Source organism: Amblyraja radiata, chromosome 18 (genome assembly GCF_010909765.2).
Source record: "Amblyraja radiata isolate CabotCenter1 chromosome 18, sAmbRad1.1.pri, whole genome shotgun sequence".
Taxonomy (NCBI): Eukaryota; Metazoa; Chordata; class Chondrichthyes; order Rajiformes; family Rajidae; genus Amblyraja; species Amblyraja radiata.
This window is the reverse complement of record NC_045973.1, coordinates 5733691-5751866: the sequence shown is the minus strand read 5'-3', so window position 1 is coordinate 5751866 and position 18176 is coordinate 5733691. Positions and strand designations below refer to the sequence as shown.

Genomic DNA, 18176 nt, shown 5'->3' with positions numbered 1-18176 from the left:
CCGCTTTTCGGGGCTTCCGCAACGGCGTTTTCGGGGCTTCCGCAACCCCGAGTTGCGGGGTTGAAAAGTACCTGGAGCAGGGCCTTACATCGCCCGGCGCGGCTTTAACGGCCGTGGGACTTGCAAGCGCCCGCCAGGGGCACCAACACCAAGACCCGGAGCGCGGCCTTGCATCGCCCGGTGCGGCTTTAATGGCTGCGGGACACTTACCATCACCCGCCGGGGACTTTGACTCTGACATCGGGAGGATTGGAGAGCAGGGGAGAGATAAGACTTTGCCTTCCATCACAGTGAGGAGGAGATTCACTGTGATGGATGTTTGTGTAAATCGTGTCTTGGTTCTTTTTCTTGTGTGTATGACTGCAGAAACCAAATTTTGTTTGAACCTCAAGAGGTTCAAATGATAACAAATAAATTGTATTGTATTGTAAGTTTCGGTTCATTATTGTCATGTGGACTGAGGTACAGTAAAAAGCTTTGCTTGTGTGCCTTTCAGCCAAATCAGATTATACATGGATACATAGATCAAATTATGGCTCAAGAGCAGGCAGGTGGGACTAGTGTAGCTGGGGCATGTTGGCCAGAGTGGGCAAGATGGGCTGAAGGGCCTGTATCGCTCTATGACTGTACTATACATGGATCCAATCAAGCCTTGAGACTTTAGTTTAGAGATACAGCGTGGAAACAGCACCTTGAGCCCACTGTGTCCCGTGCCGACCAGCAATTATCCCATATACTGGCACTATCCAACACACACTTGGGACTATCATTTGCTGAGGGAATGGAGCAGCTGGGCTTGTACACTCTGGAGTTTAGAAGGATGAGAGGGTATCTCATTGAAACATATAAGATTGTTAAGGGTTGGACACACTAGAGGCAGGAAACATGGTCCCGATGTTGGGGGAGTCCAGAACCAGGGGCCACAGTTTAAGAATAAGGAGTAAGCCATTTAGCACAGAGACGAGGAAACACTTTTTCTCACAGAGAGTGGTGAGTCTGTGGAATTCTCTGCCCCAGCGGGCGGTGGAGGCAGGTTCTCTGGATGCTTTCAAGAGAGAGCTAGATAGGACTCTTAAAGATAGCAGAGTCAGGGGATATGGGGAGAAGGCAGGAACGGGGTACTGATTGGGGATGATCAGCCATGATCTCATTGAATGGCGGTGCTGGCTCGAAGGGCCAAATGGCCTACTCCTGCACCTATTGTCTATTGTCTATTGGGACGATTTACAATTTCTACTGAAGCCAATTAACCTGCAACCTGTGGGCCTTTGGAATGTGGGAGGAAACTGGGGCATCCGGAGAAAATCCACGCAGGTCACGGGGAGAGCGTACAAATTCCGTACAGACAGCACCCGTCGTCAGGATCGAACCCGGGTCTCTGGCGCTGTAAGGCAGCAATTGTACCGCTGCGCCACCGTGCTGCCCATTGTGTAGAGTTATATATCTGCATTTACAGTTTTACCACTAAACCATCCTGCATCATGAACAGGATCTACTCATAGAAATGATCCAAATGGAACTATATTCTAATAGATTTTCTACCGTTAAAATGTACCGCCATCCATCCTCGTGAAAGATAGAGTGCTTGAAATGAAGGTGATAGATTTGTTTGGCTTGCTGAATCTTTTCCTCTGTCACAACTGAACCTGTGTGAGATTTATTAATGAGAAAAATTGATAATGCATATGGCAAGACTCTTATGAAAGGAAGATCTTTTTAAGAAACATCTATCCACAGACAATCGCTAGATACCCGAATTGATAATGTGAATCAGGCAAATTGAAGCCATTAAGTACTGTTTGTATTTTCACTGACCGCGGGGGACTTCAAATATAGTCTACTTCCATCAATCAATTTTTTAAATGATTAAACTGAAAGTGAGCTACATTTTGGTGATGGGAAATCAAATACCGCGATCGCCTCCAGTTATATTATTGACAAGGGAGTTGCTGTGGTAGTCTGGCGCGCTGACCTCCATCAGCTGACAACTCTCAGACACCTCCTCCTACTTATCCTTGGACCATGATCCCGCAGATGAGCACCAGGCCTTAATCTCACATGCCTTACTGATTTCATCACCTCTGTCTGTCTGCCTTCCACAGCCTCCAACCTTATCGTTTCCCAGACCCGCACAGCCCGTTTCTACCTCCTCCCCAAAACCCACAAACACAACTGCCCTGCCAGACAAATTATTTCTGCCTGCTCCTATCCGACGGAAATGATTTCCATGTACCTCGACTCCATCCTATCCCCCCTGGTCCAATCTCTCCCGACCTATGTCCAAGATACCTCACACGCCCTTTGACTCTTTAATGACTTCCGCTTTCCGAGCCCCCACTCCCTCATCTTTACTGTGAACGTTCAGTCACTCTACACCTCCATCCCCCACCAGGAAGGCCTTAAAGTCCTCAGTTTCTTCCTCGACCGAAGACCCATCCAATTTGCCTCTACTAACACTCTACTCCGCCTAGCGGAGCTGGTCCTCACCTTCAACAACTTCCCCTTTGAATCCTCCCACTTCCTACAAGTCCAAGGCGTAGCTATGGCCACCCGCATGAGCCCAGGTCTGCTGACCTCTTTGTAGGGTGCGTTGAACAATCCCTGTTCCAGGCGTACACTGGCACTATCCCCGAACTCTATCTCCGTTACATTGACGACTGCATCGGTGCTACCTCCTGCACCCATGCATAACTCATGGACTTCATCAACTTCACCACCAATTTCCATCCTGCACTCAAATTTACTTGGACCATTTTACTCCGACACCTCCCTCCCCTTTCTAGATCTCACCGTCTCCATCACAAGAAATAGACTATTGACTGACATCTATTACAAAAGAAGGGTTTCGACCCGAAACGTCACCCATCCCTTCTCTCCAGAGGCTGCCTGTCCCGCTGAGTTACTCCAGCTTTTTGTGTCTATCTTTGGTTGAAACCAGCAACTGCAGTTCATTCCTTCACAAGAGCCTGTGCCAGCCAAGAGGTGCAAATGCAACTGTTGCCGGTACGTCTCTGAACTTTCTAAATGCAATTTTCTACGACTAAATATCTAAGGTGACAGCTCATGAATTTTAAACCGTTTGGGATGAGTCCCATTGCAGGCTAGCTGGCAAACGAGAATAAAATATGTAGTTATGCAGAACTGTGATGGGTCTGCTCATCTCGTTAGAAGACATATTTTTGGATCCTGAGTCACTACATTTTTTACCTGATAAATATTTCTTCAGAATATACTGTAAGCCAAAGAAGACAATTTCTTTGAACTCATCATTTTTTCTTTTCCGGCATTCAAAGTAAGAGTAGATTTTGCTGGTGTTTGGTGGGTATTGTTTAAAGTGGGTGACCTGAAGGAAAAAAATACAACATTTTTTAGTTTAGTTTAGAGATACAGCGCGGAAACAGGCCCTTCAGCCTACCGAGTCCGAGCCGACCAGCCATCTCCGCACACTTAGCACTATCCTACACGCACTAGGGACAATTTACAATCATGCCAAGCCAATTAGCCTACAAACCTGTACATCATTTGGAGTGTGGGAAGAAACCGGAGTCCCTGGAGAAAACCCACGCAGGTTAATGTACAAACTCCATACGGGCAGCACCCATAGTCAGGATCGAACCCGGGTCTCTGGCGCTGTGAGGCCGCAGGCAACAACTGTACCACTGCGCCACTGTGCCGCACAAGGATAGTCTAGACGGAGCCGTCTCAAAAAGTTTCAATACACTTCCTGCTCCTTATAAATCTGAGAAGCATAGTGGCACAGTTAGCAAAGCCTCTGTCTCACAGCGCCAGAAACTCAGGTTCAATTCAGTCCTAGGGTGCTGTCTGTGTGGAGTTTGCACGTTCTCCGTGTGACCATTGGAGTGCTCCAATTTCCTCCCATGTCGCAAAGATATGGTAGTCGATGGGTTAATTGGCCAGTATAAATAACCACTAGTGTGTGGGCAATTAGTAGAATTGGGGGGGAGTCTACAAGAATAGGGGGGGGGGGGGAATAAAAAAGTGGAATTCCCTGGGCAAAGGCCCTTTAAGACCAAGATAAGACCTTGATACTTGAGAGATACTAGTTGGTGCATTTTATAAGCGATTCTGTGTGTATTTCCTTAGTAGAAATCTACTATTTTTAGGGATGGCACAGTGGCGCAGCAGTAGAGTTGCTGCCTCACGGCACCAAAAACTCTGGTTCGATCCTGACTACAGGTGCTGTCTGTGTGGAGTTTGTATGTTCTCCCTGGGTTTTCTCCAGGTGCTCCAGTTTCCTCCCACATTTTAAAGACGTGCAGGTCTGCAGGTCAATTGTCCCTCTATAAATTGTCCCAAGTGCATGGGAAGCAAAAGTGGGCTTATATAGAACTAGTGTATGGGTCTGCATCCCAGGGTGCTTACGGAGGCGGCTCTGGAAATCGTGGACGCATTAATGATCACTTTCCAGTGTTCTGTAGATTCAGGATCAGTTCCAGTGGATTGGAGGGTAGCTAATGCCATGTTGGTCTTCATAACAAGAGGAGTTGAGTAAATGAGCAAAGAGGTCCTTCTGCAGTTGTATAGGGCCCTAGTGAGACCACACCTGGAGTATTGTGTGCAGTTTTGGACTCCAAATTTGAGGGAGGACATTCTTGCTATTAAAGGTGTGCAGCGTAGCTCACAAGGTTAATTCCCGGGATGGCGGGAAGATCATATGTTGATAGAATGGAGCGGCTGGGCTTGTATACTCTGGAATTTAGAAGGATGAGAGGGTATCTTATTGAAACATATAAGATTATTAAGGGATTGGACACTAGAGGCAGGAAACATGTTCCCGATGTTGTGGGAATCCTGAACCAGGGGCCACAGTTTAAGAATAAGGGGTAAGCCATTTAGAACTTGATGAGGAAATACTTTTTCACACAAGAGATTTGTGAGTCTGTGGAATTCTCTGCCTCACAAGGCGGTGGAGGCCAATTCTCTGGATGCTTTCAAGAGAGAGTTAGGTAGAGCTCTTAAAGATAGCGGAGTCAGGGGATATGGGGAGAAGGCAGGAACGGGGTACTGATTGTGGATGATCAGCCAGGATCACATTGAATGGCGGTGCTGGCTCGAAGGGCCGAATGGCCTACTCCGGCACCTATTGTCTATTGTCTATCGATGGTCAGCGTGGATTTGGTGGAACAAAGGGCTTGTTTCCAATCTGTATCTTTAAGCATTCCACAATCGTACATATGATTGTGGATATGTACAGTATGATTTAACTAGATTGTATGCAAAACAAATAATTCTACTGTACCTAGGTACATGTAACAATAAAGTGGTATTGAATATTGACTAAATGCTGTATCTCTCTTATGACCAACGACACAATCTTTTAAAAGGTTAGGATTACTATGTTGTGTAGAATTAGAGGAAGACAATCAGAGGTTGATTTCCGTTTGAAGAAGGGTCTCGACCCGAAACATCACCCATTCCTTCGCTCCATAGATGTTGCCTCACCCGCTGAGTTTCTCCAGCATTTTTGTCTACCTTCGATTGTTCCAGCATCTGCAGTTCCTTCTTAAACATCAGAGGTCAATTAATACTTGATTAGTACGGGTGTTCAGGGGTTGTGGGGAGAAGGCAGGAGAATGGGGTAGAAAGGGAAAGGTAGATCAACCATGATTGGGAGAGTAGACTTGATGGGCTGAATGGCCTGATTCTGCTCTTATGACTTTATGAGCATGAGCTCAAGATTAAAGGGAGAGTGGGAAGAATGAAAGCAAAAGAAAAAAAGTGGAAGAGAATAGAATTGAGCGAGGAGCAAGAAAGGAAAGGAACATTTGTGTTAAGGTTCTCCAGAGATGCTGCCTGACCCGCTGAGTTACTCCAGCATTTTGTGTCTTTCTTTGGTATAAACCGGCATCTGCAGTTCCTTGTTTCTGCACTTGTGTGACGGAACCTTATTTAGGTCATTGAATGGATGGTAAAGATTTTAAATACTTACTTTTCTTCTCCAGGCTCTAAAGAATGATTTACACTAACACTCAGGGACAATATTAGTTATCAACAGTTTAATATTATCTGGAACAGTAAGTAGTACGATATTGATTCCACCTGGTTCATTAAGCAACATCTCCAATTGCCCATTTCCACTGGCAGCGAAATTGGCAATCTGTTTCAGATACTAGATCTGTTGAACATAGAAGTCAGGCTCCTCTGATGTTCAACTGCACTGCCGTCTGAAGAAGGGTCCCGACCCAAAATGTCACCTATCCATGTCCTCCAGAGATGCTGCCTGACCCATTGAGTTACTCCAGCACTCTGTGTTTTGCTAAAGTTTCCAGCGCCTGAAGTTCCTTGTATCTCAACTGAGGAGAGGATGTTTCCATTGGTGGGAGAGTCCAGTGGTCATCGCCTCAGAATTAAAGGACGTTCCATTCGGAAGGAGATGATGAGGAGTTTCTTCAGTCAGACGGTGGTGAATCTGTGGAATTCGTTGCTGTGGAAGGCTTTAGAGGCCAAGTCAATTGATATTTTTTAAGGCAGAGATAGATTCTTGATTAGTACAGGTGTTAGGAGTTATGGGGAGAAGGCAGGAGAATGGGGTTGTGAGGGAGAGATAGATCAGTCATGATTGAATGGCGGAGTAGACTTGATGGGCCGAATGGCCTAATTCTGCTCCTATCACTTATGAACTTATGAACTGTAGTTTTGAGTTGCGTTTAGTTTACTGTCACGTGTAGCGAGACACAGTGGAAAGCTTTTGTTGCGAGCTGTCCAGACAACAGAAAGACAATACATGATTCCAATCGAGCCGCCCACAGTGTGCAGATACACGATGACAGGGATAATGTTTAGTGCAAGGTAAATCCAGTCAATTCATAACAGTAAAAACAAATGAATTATAAACACAAATCAAAGATGGTAATTAACAAAAAAGGTAAAATACATGTCATCCCGGCTTATTTCAGAATTATTTACTGGACAAATTAGTTTTAAGGTGGTGAGACAGGACATACATAGAAACATAGAAAATAGAAAATAGGTGCAGGAGTAGGCCATTCGGCCCTTCGAGCCTGCACCGCCATTCAATATGATCATGGCTGATCATCCCCAATCAGTACCCCGTTCCTGCCTTCTCCCCATATCCCCTGACTCCGCTATTTTTAAGAGCCCTATCTAACTCTCTCTTGAAAGCATCCAGAGAACCTGCCTCCACAGCCCTCTGAGGCAGAGAATTCCACAGACTCACCACTCTCTGTGAGAAAAAGTGTTTCCTCGCCTCCGTTCTAAATGGCTTACTCCTTATTCTTAAATTGTGTACCTGCCTTCTCTCCATATCCCCTGATCCCTTTAGCCACAAGGGCCACATCTAACTCCATCTTAAATATAGCAAATGAACTGGCCTCAACTACCTTATGTGGCAGAGAATTCCACAGATTCACCACTCTCTGTGTGTGAAAAATGTTTTTCTCATCTCGGTCCTAAAAGATTTCCCCCTTATCCTTAAACTGTGACCCCTTGTTCTGGACTTCCCCAACATCGGGAACAATCTTCCTGCATCTAGCCTGTCCAACCCCTTAAGAATTTTGTAAGTTGCTATAAGATCCCCCCTCAATCTTCTACCTTTATCTACCACTGCACAAGAATAAAGATTAAATGAAGATAATTAAGAATACCAGTGCATATGATTCAGGGTTGTAGCAACCAGCACTAATTTACAATCAGGACAAATATTTTGCTGTGACATCAATACATAGTAGTTCCATCTAAATCAAATGGAAAGTGAACCAGATACTGCAGTAATCAGGATAATTATTTTTTACCGTATCGTTGCTGGGAATGTAGATTTTTAAGTAGCTTCTCAATGTGTCAATTCTTTAGATTGATCTTGGACAAACACTGGACATTTGCCATTATATTTATAGATGGCTCACTGCAGATATTAGTTTTGGGTAACAGCATCGTGGCATCTTCTTTTGGAGCCTGTTGCTTGGAGTTTTGTTGATTGAAAGATACAGCATAGAAAAAGGCTCTTCGGCCCACCGAGTTCATGCTGTCCGTCGGTCATCCGTCTATGTTTCGCACCCACTCCCCACGCATTAGAGGCAATTTACAGAAGCCAATTAACCTAAAAAAATTGTACGTCTTTGGCATGCGGGAGGAAACTGGGGCACTCACAGTGGCTAGGTTGGTAGGGCTGCTACTCACAGCGGCAGAGACCTAGGTTCAATCCTGACCTCAGCTGCTCTCTGTGTGGAGTTTGCACGTTCTCCCTGTGACCATGTGGGTTTACTCCCACATCGCAAAGACGTGCGGGTTTGTGGGTGAATTGGCCTCTGTAAATTGGCCCGAGTGTGTCGGATAGTGGGCGTGAAAGTGGGATAGCGTAGAACTAGTGTGAACGGGCGACCACTGGCCAGCACGGACTCAGTGGGCCGAAGGGCCTGTATCTTTCAATCAATCATTGCCGACAGCTAAAATGAATGTAATGAAACTGAATAAACCATTATCATCATCTGCCTAGAATCTTGAAAAATAATACACTTCTTGTCAAAACGGCCCTAGTATTAAAAATAGACACAAAGTGCAGGAATAAATCAGTGTAGGCAACATCTCTGGAGAACATGGATAGGCGCCGTTTCCGTTCGGGACCCTTCTTCGGAATAATAATTCCCTTCTTCAGCCAAGTAGCAATTGTGCATGTACAAACTAACGGCAGTAAGATTCACCTCAGGTACTTCCAATACAAATACTGGGTCCTTCAAACAAGCATTGATCCACCATGCTGGAGTAACTCAGCGGGACAGGCAGCATCTCTGGAGAGAAGGAATGGGTGACGTTTCGGGTCGAGACCCTTCTTCAGACTGAGAGCCAGGAGAAATGAGAGATATGGAAGGGTAATGTGTGAAAATGATAGATCAAAGCAGATGATGATAAGGAAATGTAGAAAGGTTCGTTGTTAGCTGACAGGAAGGTGACAGAGTGAGCATCCAGTACCAGCAGGTTGGTAAGAAGTTGTTCCCATTGACCCAGACACATGGCTGATGTATGAAGATGTAATAAGATGTAGTCAGCAGCTAACCGCTTCCTAATGGTGCCCTGGGCAGAATATTTCACTATGTGTGTAGGAAGGAACTACAGATGCTGGTTTAAACCGAAGGTTGACACAGAATGCTGAAGTAACTCAGTGGGGCAGGCAGCATCTCTGGAGAGAAGGAATGGGTGACGTTTTGGGTCGAGACCCTTCCTCAGACTGAAGGGTCTCTTCAGAGATGCTGCCTGTTCTGCTGAGTTACTCCAACATTTCGTGTCTATCTTCTGAATATATTTCACTGCTACTTCTTGCATATCCCTGTGAATTCCAATCACTTTAGTTGGGTCGAGCCTTATTTCTACAAATTAGGTTTAAGCTTAAGGTTTACTATTGTCACATGTACCGAGATACAGTGAAACATTTTGTATCACCTACTATCCAACCCGATCGGATATACCACAATCAGGTCAAACTCAAGTACAATAGGTAGACTAAAGGGGGAGATACAGAGTCCAGAATATAGTTCCCGACATTGTAGCGCATCAGTTGCAGAGATAAAGTGCATGTCTGCAATGGGGTGGAGGAGAATCGGGCAGTACCCAGGCTTATTATCTTAAGATCATTAAGATAATGAAGGATCGATGTGTGACCTTCCCAAACACCATGGATTGAGGGCAGTCTCAGTGTGGAGGAGGATGGTGGGTGGTCTCAGTGTGGAGGAGGATGGTGGGTGGTCTCAGTGTGGAGGAGGGTGGTGGGTGGTTTTGCTATGGAGGAGGATGGAGAGTGGTCTCAGTGTGGGGGATGGTGGAGAGTGGTCTCAGTGTGGAGGAGGATGGAGGGTGGTCTCAGTGTGGAGGAGGATGGAGGGTGGTCTCAGTGTGGGGGATGGTGGAGAGTGGTCTCAGTGTGGAGGAGGATGGAGGGTGGTCTCAGTGTGGAGGAGGATGGAGAGTTGTCTCAGTGTGGGGGATGGTGGGGGTGGTCTCAGTGTGGAGGAGGATGGAGGGTGGTCTCAGTGTGGAGGAGGATGGAGGGTGGTCTCAGTGTGGGGGATGGTGGGTGGTCTCAGTGTGGAGGAGGATGGTGGGTGGTCTCAGTGTGGAGGAGGATGGACAGCGGTCTCAGCATGGAGGAGGACTTGGGTGGTCTCAGTAGTCAGAGAGAAGGTCAGTGAGAAGGTCCCCTCAGGACGGAGGATGGTGCCAGTATGGCGGAGTGTGATTCCAGTGGTCAGTGAGGTCAGTAGAAGGTGTTCCTCAGGACGGAGGGAGGAGGGTGGGGGTCTCAGTGGTCAGTGCATGGTTGCTGGTCGTAAGTCCACCCCAGCCACCACCCTGGGATTACTGACAGCGGATCCCACCCACGCTCACGGGGCCCCCTCTACCTTGTAGGAGTCGGTGGCCAGCAGGATGTTAAAGTCGGGGGTGGTTGCAGCCATGGCGGCTCCGGCCGCGGGCAGTGTGTGTGTGCGGGGCGGGGGCGAGGCGAGGCTGCAGCCGGGCGGCGGTGGCACCGGACCGGAGCCTCGCCTCACCTCACCTCGCGTCACCGGCCGTCACAGAGGAGAGGAGAAGGGGGGAGGAGAGAGGGAGTAAGGAGGAGAAGAGGGGAGAGAAGAAGAGAAGAGGAGAGAGGGAGGAGAGAAGAGGAGAGGAAAAGAGAGGAGGGGAGAAGGGAGGGTAGGAGAGGAGAGGAAAGAAGGGAGGGGAGGAGAGGAGAGAGGAGATGGGAAAAGAGAGGAGGGGAGAAGGGAGGGGAGGAGAGGAGAGGAAAGAAGGGAGGGGAGGAGAGGGGAGAGGAGAGGAGGAAATGGGGAGAGGAAAAGAGAGGAGAGGAGAGAAGAGAGGAGTAAAGAGAAGGGAGGAGAGAAAGGGAGGAGAGGAGGAGGGAGAGGGAGGAGGGAGAGGGAGGAGGAGAAGAGGAAGAGAGAGGGGAGGAAAGAAGAGGGAGTGGAGAGGGGGAGAGGCAGGTGAGGAGGGAGGGAGAGAGCTTGGACGAGGGAGAGAGTAGAGAAATGGAGATGAGAGGAGAGGAATGGAGGGCGGAGAAATGTCGAGGGGATGAAGGGAGAGGGGATGGAGGAAGGGATGGGAGAGAAGGGGAGGGGAGAGGCAGGAGGTAGAGGGAGGGGGAGAGAGGTGGAATGAAGAGGAGATGGAGAGGGGTGGAGTAGGGAGGGAGATGGGAGTGAGGAGGGCGGACAGGGAGGGAGATGGGAGGAATGCAGAGAGGAGGGGTGGAAGGGAACAAGAGGAGAGAACAGTGGAGTGATGGAGGCTAGCGGGGAGGTAATGGTATGCGTGTAGGGGAGAGACGAGGAGTAGTGGTGGAGAGGTTTGGAGGGGGTTGAAGAGGTAAAGGAGTGGAGTGGAACCATTTAAAAAGCATTTGGACAGGTACATGTACAAACTAGTTTAGAGAGACATGGGTCAAATGCGGGCAGGCGGGACTAGAGTAGATGGGACATCTTGGTTGGCATGGGCAAGTTGGGCCGAAGGGCCTGTTTCCACGCTGTATCACTGTACAACTCAATGATTGAGAAAGTAAACACAACAAGCGGATTATGAGAGGGACATTTGGAAAGGGAGGGGGAATGTCCATGGGATGGGGCTGGCGTGGTCAGTGAATGGGAGCGCTGGTGGGCCTCGTGGGAAGATGAAACTCAGCTGCAGAGGAATATGGAACAGTACAGCACAGAAACAGGCTCTTTGGCCCACAGTCCGTGCCAAACATGGTACCCTCACAATGCCCAGGATTATTAGTCGACCCAATATTGATCTCATCCACCATGTCCTTCTTCATGGTCAATACCAATACAAAGTTGGTTTAGTGCCTTGCCTACACCCCCTCACTCCAAGCCTACATCTCCACCTTTATCCTTAAGTAATCGTATCCTCTCCCTGGTCATCCTCAGAAATTGAGGATAAATGGGGATCCTGTGGATAGGGTGAACTGTTTTAAATATCTGGGAGTCCACATCTCCGAGGATATGACATGGGCAACACACGCCTCAGCACTCGTGAGTAAGGCAAGGCAGCGCCTTTACCACCTCAGGCAATTGAGGAAATTCAGAGTGTCTCCGAGGATCCTCCAGTGCTTCTATGCAGCGGCGGTGGAAAGCATCTTGTCCGGGAACATTACCATCTGGTTTGGGAATTGCTCTGCCAAGGACAAGAAGTCTCTGCAGAGAGTAGTGCGTTCGGCCGAACGCACTATGGGAACTTCACTCGCCCCCCTGCAGGAACTATACATCAGGAGGTGCAACTCTAGAGCCAATAAAATCATGGGAGACCCCTTCCACCCCTGCAACGGACTGTTCCAGCTGCTACGGTCAGGCAAACGTCTCCGTTGCCATGCGGTGAGAACGGAGAGGTTGAGAAGGAGTTTCTTCCCAGAGGCCATTCGGACTGTAAACGCCTATCTCACCAGGGACTAACTCTACTGAACGTTTTTCCCTCCATTATTTATTATGTAAAAGAATATGTGTGTTATGATTGTGTTTATAATTTGTTTGGTTGTTTGTCTTTTGCACAAAAGTCCGCGAGCATTGCCACTTTCATTTCACTGCACATCTCGTATATGTATGTGACAAATAAACTTGACTTGACTTGAATTGAAATCCGACCTTTTTGTCCTGGGCCTCCTCCATTGCCAGAGTGAGCACCATCAGAAATTGGAGAAGCAGCACCTCATATTCCGCTTGGGCAGTCTGCACCCTAGTGGCCTGAACATTGACTTCTCCAATTTCCAGTGGCCCTTGCTGTCTCCTCCCCTTCTCAGCTCTCCCTCAGCCCTTTGGCTCCTCCTCTTCCTTTCTTCTTCCCGCCCTGCATCAGTCTGAAGAAGGGTTTCGGCCCGAAACTTTACCTATTTCCTTCGCTCCATAGATGCTGCCGCACCCGCTGAGTTTCTCCAGCATTTTTGTCTACCTTGTTTTTAATATATGTATAAAATACCTTGGGGTTTATTTAATGCCACTTTCCATGGCTGCTTTTGGTCGTCAACTTCGGGTCTTTTTCGGCTTTTCTTCATATTCTTTAAAGGCCCAGACTGATTTTCTATGTTCTGAAACATTACTTTTTGACATATTTGGAGCAGTGTTTATGCCAATTCCCCCATGGAGTGAGGAAGTGTCAGCAAATCGTGACGCAAAGTGCTGGAGTAACTCAGCAGGTCAGGCATCATCTTTGGAGAACATGGAAAAGCCATGTTTTGGGTCAGGGCCCTCATTCACGCTCTCAGGGTTTACAGAGGGGGGGGGGGGAGAGAGAGAGTCTCACGGAACTCCTGTCGGAGAGAGAGGTTGAAGAACCTCTTCAAAGTAGGCGTACCTTGAGGAGTTTTCACAGTGGGAAGAGTCAAATGGAGAAACTGCAGATGCTGGTTTACAGAAAAAGACACAGAGAGCTGGAGTAACTCAGCGGGTCAGGTCAGGCAGTATCTCTGGAGAACATGGACATATGACGTTTTGGATTGGGGGCCCTTCATCAGGCTGATTAAAATTATTATATTTCTGTTTAATTTATGTAATTATTCAGAAATACTTCCATAGGTTTTGATTTACATTTCAGGTCACAAATATATTTTTGAAAATAAGTTAGCTGTTGAATTTTAAGATGCGCATGTATGATGGTTTTTAAACACAGCAAAAACTGATATTGAGCTTTGCCAGCTGTCAAATAATTCAGAATGTTTCTGGAATGGAAAATGCTACTGTAATCCCAGAGACTGAGGCACTGTGTGGAAAGGTGCAGTGTGGAAACAGGCCCTTTGACCCACTGAGTCTGTGCCAATAAATGTTTAACATAGAAACATAGAAAATAGGTGCAGGGGTAGGCCATTCGGCCCTACGAGCCTGCACCGCCATTCAATATGATCATGGCTGATCATCCAACTCAGTATCCTGTACCTGCCTTCTCTCCATACCCCCTGATCCCTTTAGCCACAAAGGCCACATCTAACCCCCTCTTAAATATAGAAACATAGAAAGTAGGTAGGTGCGAGAGTAGACCACCAGGTCCGTCGAGCCCGCACCGCCATTCGCTCATGGCTGAACACTAAACAGACACACTTACCCACAAACAGTAGACACAAGACACAGAACACAAGACACTACCCTCCCCTTTATACCGCTATCACCCCTCTCCACCCCAAGAACCGCGTGATCTCCTGGGGGAGGCAAAAAACCGGATAAAAACCCAGGTCCAATTCGGGAAAAAAATCCGGGAAATTCCTCTCCGACCCCAATCCAGGCGATCGACACTTGTCCAGGAGATCACTCAGGTCTACTATACTAACCATACCTAGGTCCATATCCCTGCCCTCTCCCCGTAGCCCCTTATCCCCTTGGCAGCTAAAAAAACATCTATTTTAGACTTAAATATATTTAACGTTTCTGCTTCCACTGCTCCCTGGGGCAGTGAATTCCATAAATTAACCACCCTCTGGGTGAAGAAGTTCTTCCTCATCTCAGTTTTAAAAGAGCCCCCCCTTATTCTGCAACTATGTCCCCTAGTTCTAGTTTCCCCGATCATTGGGAACATCCTCGGTGCATCCACCCGATCAAGGCCCCTCACGATCTTATATGTTTCAATGAGATCACCTCTCATTCTTCTAAACTCCAAAGAGTAGAGTTCCAGCCTACTTAACCTTTCCTCATATGTCAATCCCCTCATTGCAGGAATTAATCTTGTAAACCTTCGCTGCACTGCCTCCAGGGCTAGTACATCCTTTCTTAAGTATGGACCCCAGAACTGTACACAGTATTCCAAATGTGGTCTCACTAATACTGTGTACAGCTGCAGCAAGACCTCCGTGTTTTTATACTCAATCCCCCTAGCAATAAAGGCCAAAACTCCATTGGCCTTCCTGATTGCTTGCTGCACCTGCATACTAACTTTTAGTGATTCATGTACTAATACCCCTAGATCCCTTTGCGTTGCATTACAACGCAGCTCCTCCTCATTTAGAAAATAACTTGCCCTATCATTTTTTTTCCCAAAGTGAATGACTTCACATTTATTAGTATTAAATTTCATCTGCCAAGTTGTTGCCCACTCACCTAGCTTATCTATATCCTTTTGCAGACTCTTCCTATCCTCCTCATCCCCTACTTTTCCTCCCATTTTTGTATCGTCCGCAAATTTTGATATATTACACTTGGTTCCCTCCTCCAAATCATTTATATAAATTGTGAACAACTGGGGTCCCTGCACCGACCCTTGCGGAACCCCGCTAGTTACCGGTTGCCATCCCGAGTATGAACCATTTATCCCCACTCTCTGCTTCCTATTTGTTAGCCAATCCTCTACCCATGCTAATATATTACCCCCAATCCCATAATTTTTTATTTTTAGCAATAGTCTCTTATGTGGCACCTTGTCAAAAGCCTTTTGGAAGTCCAAGTATACCACATCCACCGGTCCTCATCTCGGTCCTAAAAGATTTCCCCCTTATGCTTAAACTGTGACCCCTTGTTATGGACTTAAGAAAGAACTGCAGATGCTGGAAAATCAAAGGTAGACAAAAATCTGGAGAAACTCAGCAGGTGAAGCAGCATCTATGGAGCGAAAGAAATAGGCGACGTTTCGGAGTTGAGACCCTGTGTGTCTATCTTCGGTTTAAACCAGCATCTGCAGTTCCTTCCAACACATTAGGGTCCCCACCTGTACCAACAAAGGGTTTCGGCCCGAAACGTCGCCTATTTCCTTCGCTCCATAGATGCTGCTGCACCCGCTGAGTTTCCCCAGCAATTTTGTGTACCAACAAATGTTTAGTTTAGTTTACCTGAAGAAAAGGAATAGGTGTTGTTTCAGGTCTTGATTCGAAACATCACCTATTCCTTCTCTCCAGAGATGCTCTCTGACCCGCTGAGTTCCTCCAGCTCTTTGTGTCTATCTTCAGTTTAAACCAGCATCTGCAGTTCCTTCCAACACATTAGTAGTTTATTTTCACGTGCATCCATCACACTCTACCTAGGTACACGTGGCCACTTTTTCTGCGCTTGAGAGGCAGTAGTTGCTGCTGTAAGCCAATCCATGTCATTGAGTTCTAGATTTACTCTTTGTTCGAACTGTTAAATACTATGATAGCGAATCCCAGGAGAGAGCAATGTTTGCTCCTCCACGCACTTTTGAATATTTTGTCCTTGCACGTCTCATTATATGAACAGTATGTGGATGATAAAAGGAGTTAAAGAAATATGTCACCTATTGATGTGTTGGCTTCTTGTCGACGAGTTCACATTTTCACTGTGGAGATCTATTCAATGCCAGCCTAGGTTCGTATGCAGTAAGTCAACGATCTAACACGTTCTATCTTAAAACAAAAGCGAGTCTGCGCTTCAGTTTTTGCCAATGTTGTGTGTCTGAAAACTATCGACTGTTAACCCATGCATTAATTTACATGCCCTGATTTATTATTTACCTTTTTTAGTCTGGTCATCGATCAAATCTCACAATCCTTCTTCCTGCATTATCGTCAGAATTTCAGACAGTTTCCACAGCAGCCTTGGTGAATCAATTTGCAGAAGGTTTCACAAATAGCACATGTTAAGAATGTAGAAAGGGAATGTCATAAAATCTATCAACATAAGAGGTAGACCAAAGTATAAACCATATAACCATATAACAATTACAGCACGGAAACAGGCCATCTCGGCCCTTCAAGTCCGTGCCGAACACTTATTCTCACTTAGTCCCATCTACCTGCACTCAGACCATAACCCTCCATTCCTTTCCCGTCCATATACCTATCCAATTTATTTTTAAATGATAAAATCGAACCTGCCTCCACCACTTCCACTGGAAGCTCATTCCACACAGCTACCAGTCTCTGAGTAAAGAAGTTCCCCCTCGTGTTACCCCTAAACTTCTGTCCCTTAATTCTCAAATCACCTCACATTCACATACTTCACATTGAATCCCAACGTGGAAATGTTAAAGACCTTCTAAGAGAGCATAGACTTTAGAGATACAGCGCGGCAACAGGCCCTTCGGCCCACCGAGCCCACGCTGACCAGCGATCACCCCGTACACGTACGCTATCCTACATGCACAGGAAAGCAGACTATTATCTAAATGGTGGCCGACTAGGAAAAGGGGAGATGCAGCGAGACCTGGGTGTCATGGTACACCAGTCATTGAAAGTAGGAATGCAGGTGCAGCAGGCAGTGAAGAAAGCGAATGGTATGTTAGCTTTCATAGCAAAAGGATTTGAGTATAGGAGCAGGGAGGTTCTACTGCAGTTGTACAGGGTCTTGGTGAGACCACACCTGGAGTATTGCGTACAGTTTTGGTCTCTAAATCTGAGGAAGGACATTATTGCCATAGAGGGAGTGCAGAGAAGGTTCACCAGACTGATTCCTGGGATGTCAGGACTGTCTTATGAAGAAAGACTGGATAGACTTGGCTTATACTCGCTAGAATTTAGGAGATTGAGAGGGGATCTTATAGAAACTTATAAAATTCTTAAGGGGTTGGACAGGCTAGATGCAGGAAGATTGCTCCCGATGTTGGGGAAGTCCAGGACAAGGGGTCACAGCTTAAGGATAATGGGGAAATCCTTTAAAACCGAGATGAGAAGAACTTTTTTCACACAGAGAGTGGTGAATCTCTGGAACTCTCTGCCACAGAGGGTAGTCGAGGCCAGTTCATTGGCTATATTTAAGAGGGAGTTAGATGTGGCCCTTGTGGCTAAGGGGATCAGAGGGTATGGAGAGAAGGCAGGTACGGGATACTGAGTTGGATGATCAGCCATGATCATATTGAATGGCGGTGCAGGCTCGAAGGGCCGAATGGCCTACTCCTGCACCTAATTTCTATGTTTCTATGTTTCTAAATTCACAATTTTTACCAAAGCCAGTTAACCTACAAACCTGCACGTCTTTGGAGTGTGGGAGGAAACCGGCGTACCCGGGGAAAACCCACGCGGTCACAGGAAGAACGTGCAAACTCCGCACTGACAGCACCTGTGGTCAGGATCAAACCCGGCTCTCCCTACCGCTACTCCACTGTGCTGCCCTAAAGGTTTAAGGCTCTCAGGTGAGAGGGGCAAAGTTTAATGGAGGTGTTCGGGGCAGGTTTTTGTTGATGTAGAAAGTGGTAAGTGCCTGGAATGTACTGCCAGGGTTGGTGGTGGAGGCAGATACGATAATGGTGTCTGAGGCTTTTAGATCGGTACATGGATATGC

General features: G+C 46.9%; 1 protein-coding gene across 1 annotated transcript in view; it reads right to left on the bottom strand.

Annotated features, from left to right (window-relative positions):
* Positions 1-10522, bottom strand: part of LOC116983075 (nicotinamide phosphoribosyltransferase-like) — a 35027-nt gene extending 24505 nt beyond the window's left edge. Inside the window, exons 1-3 of the mRNA XM_033036644.1 lie at positions 10371-10522; positions 3208-3343; positions 1543-1646 (exon numbers count right to left, since the gene is read on the bottom strand). Coding sequence (XP_032892535.1) covers positions 1543-1646; positions 3208-3343; positions 10371-10424 — 294 coding nt within the window. The 5' untranslated portion in view covers positions 10425-10522. The remainder of the gene's footprint in view (positions 1-1542; positions 1647-3207; positions 3344-10370) is intronic.
* Positions 10523-18176: the final 7654 nt, after the last annotated feature.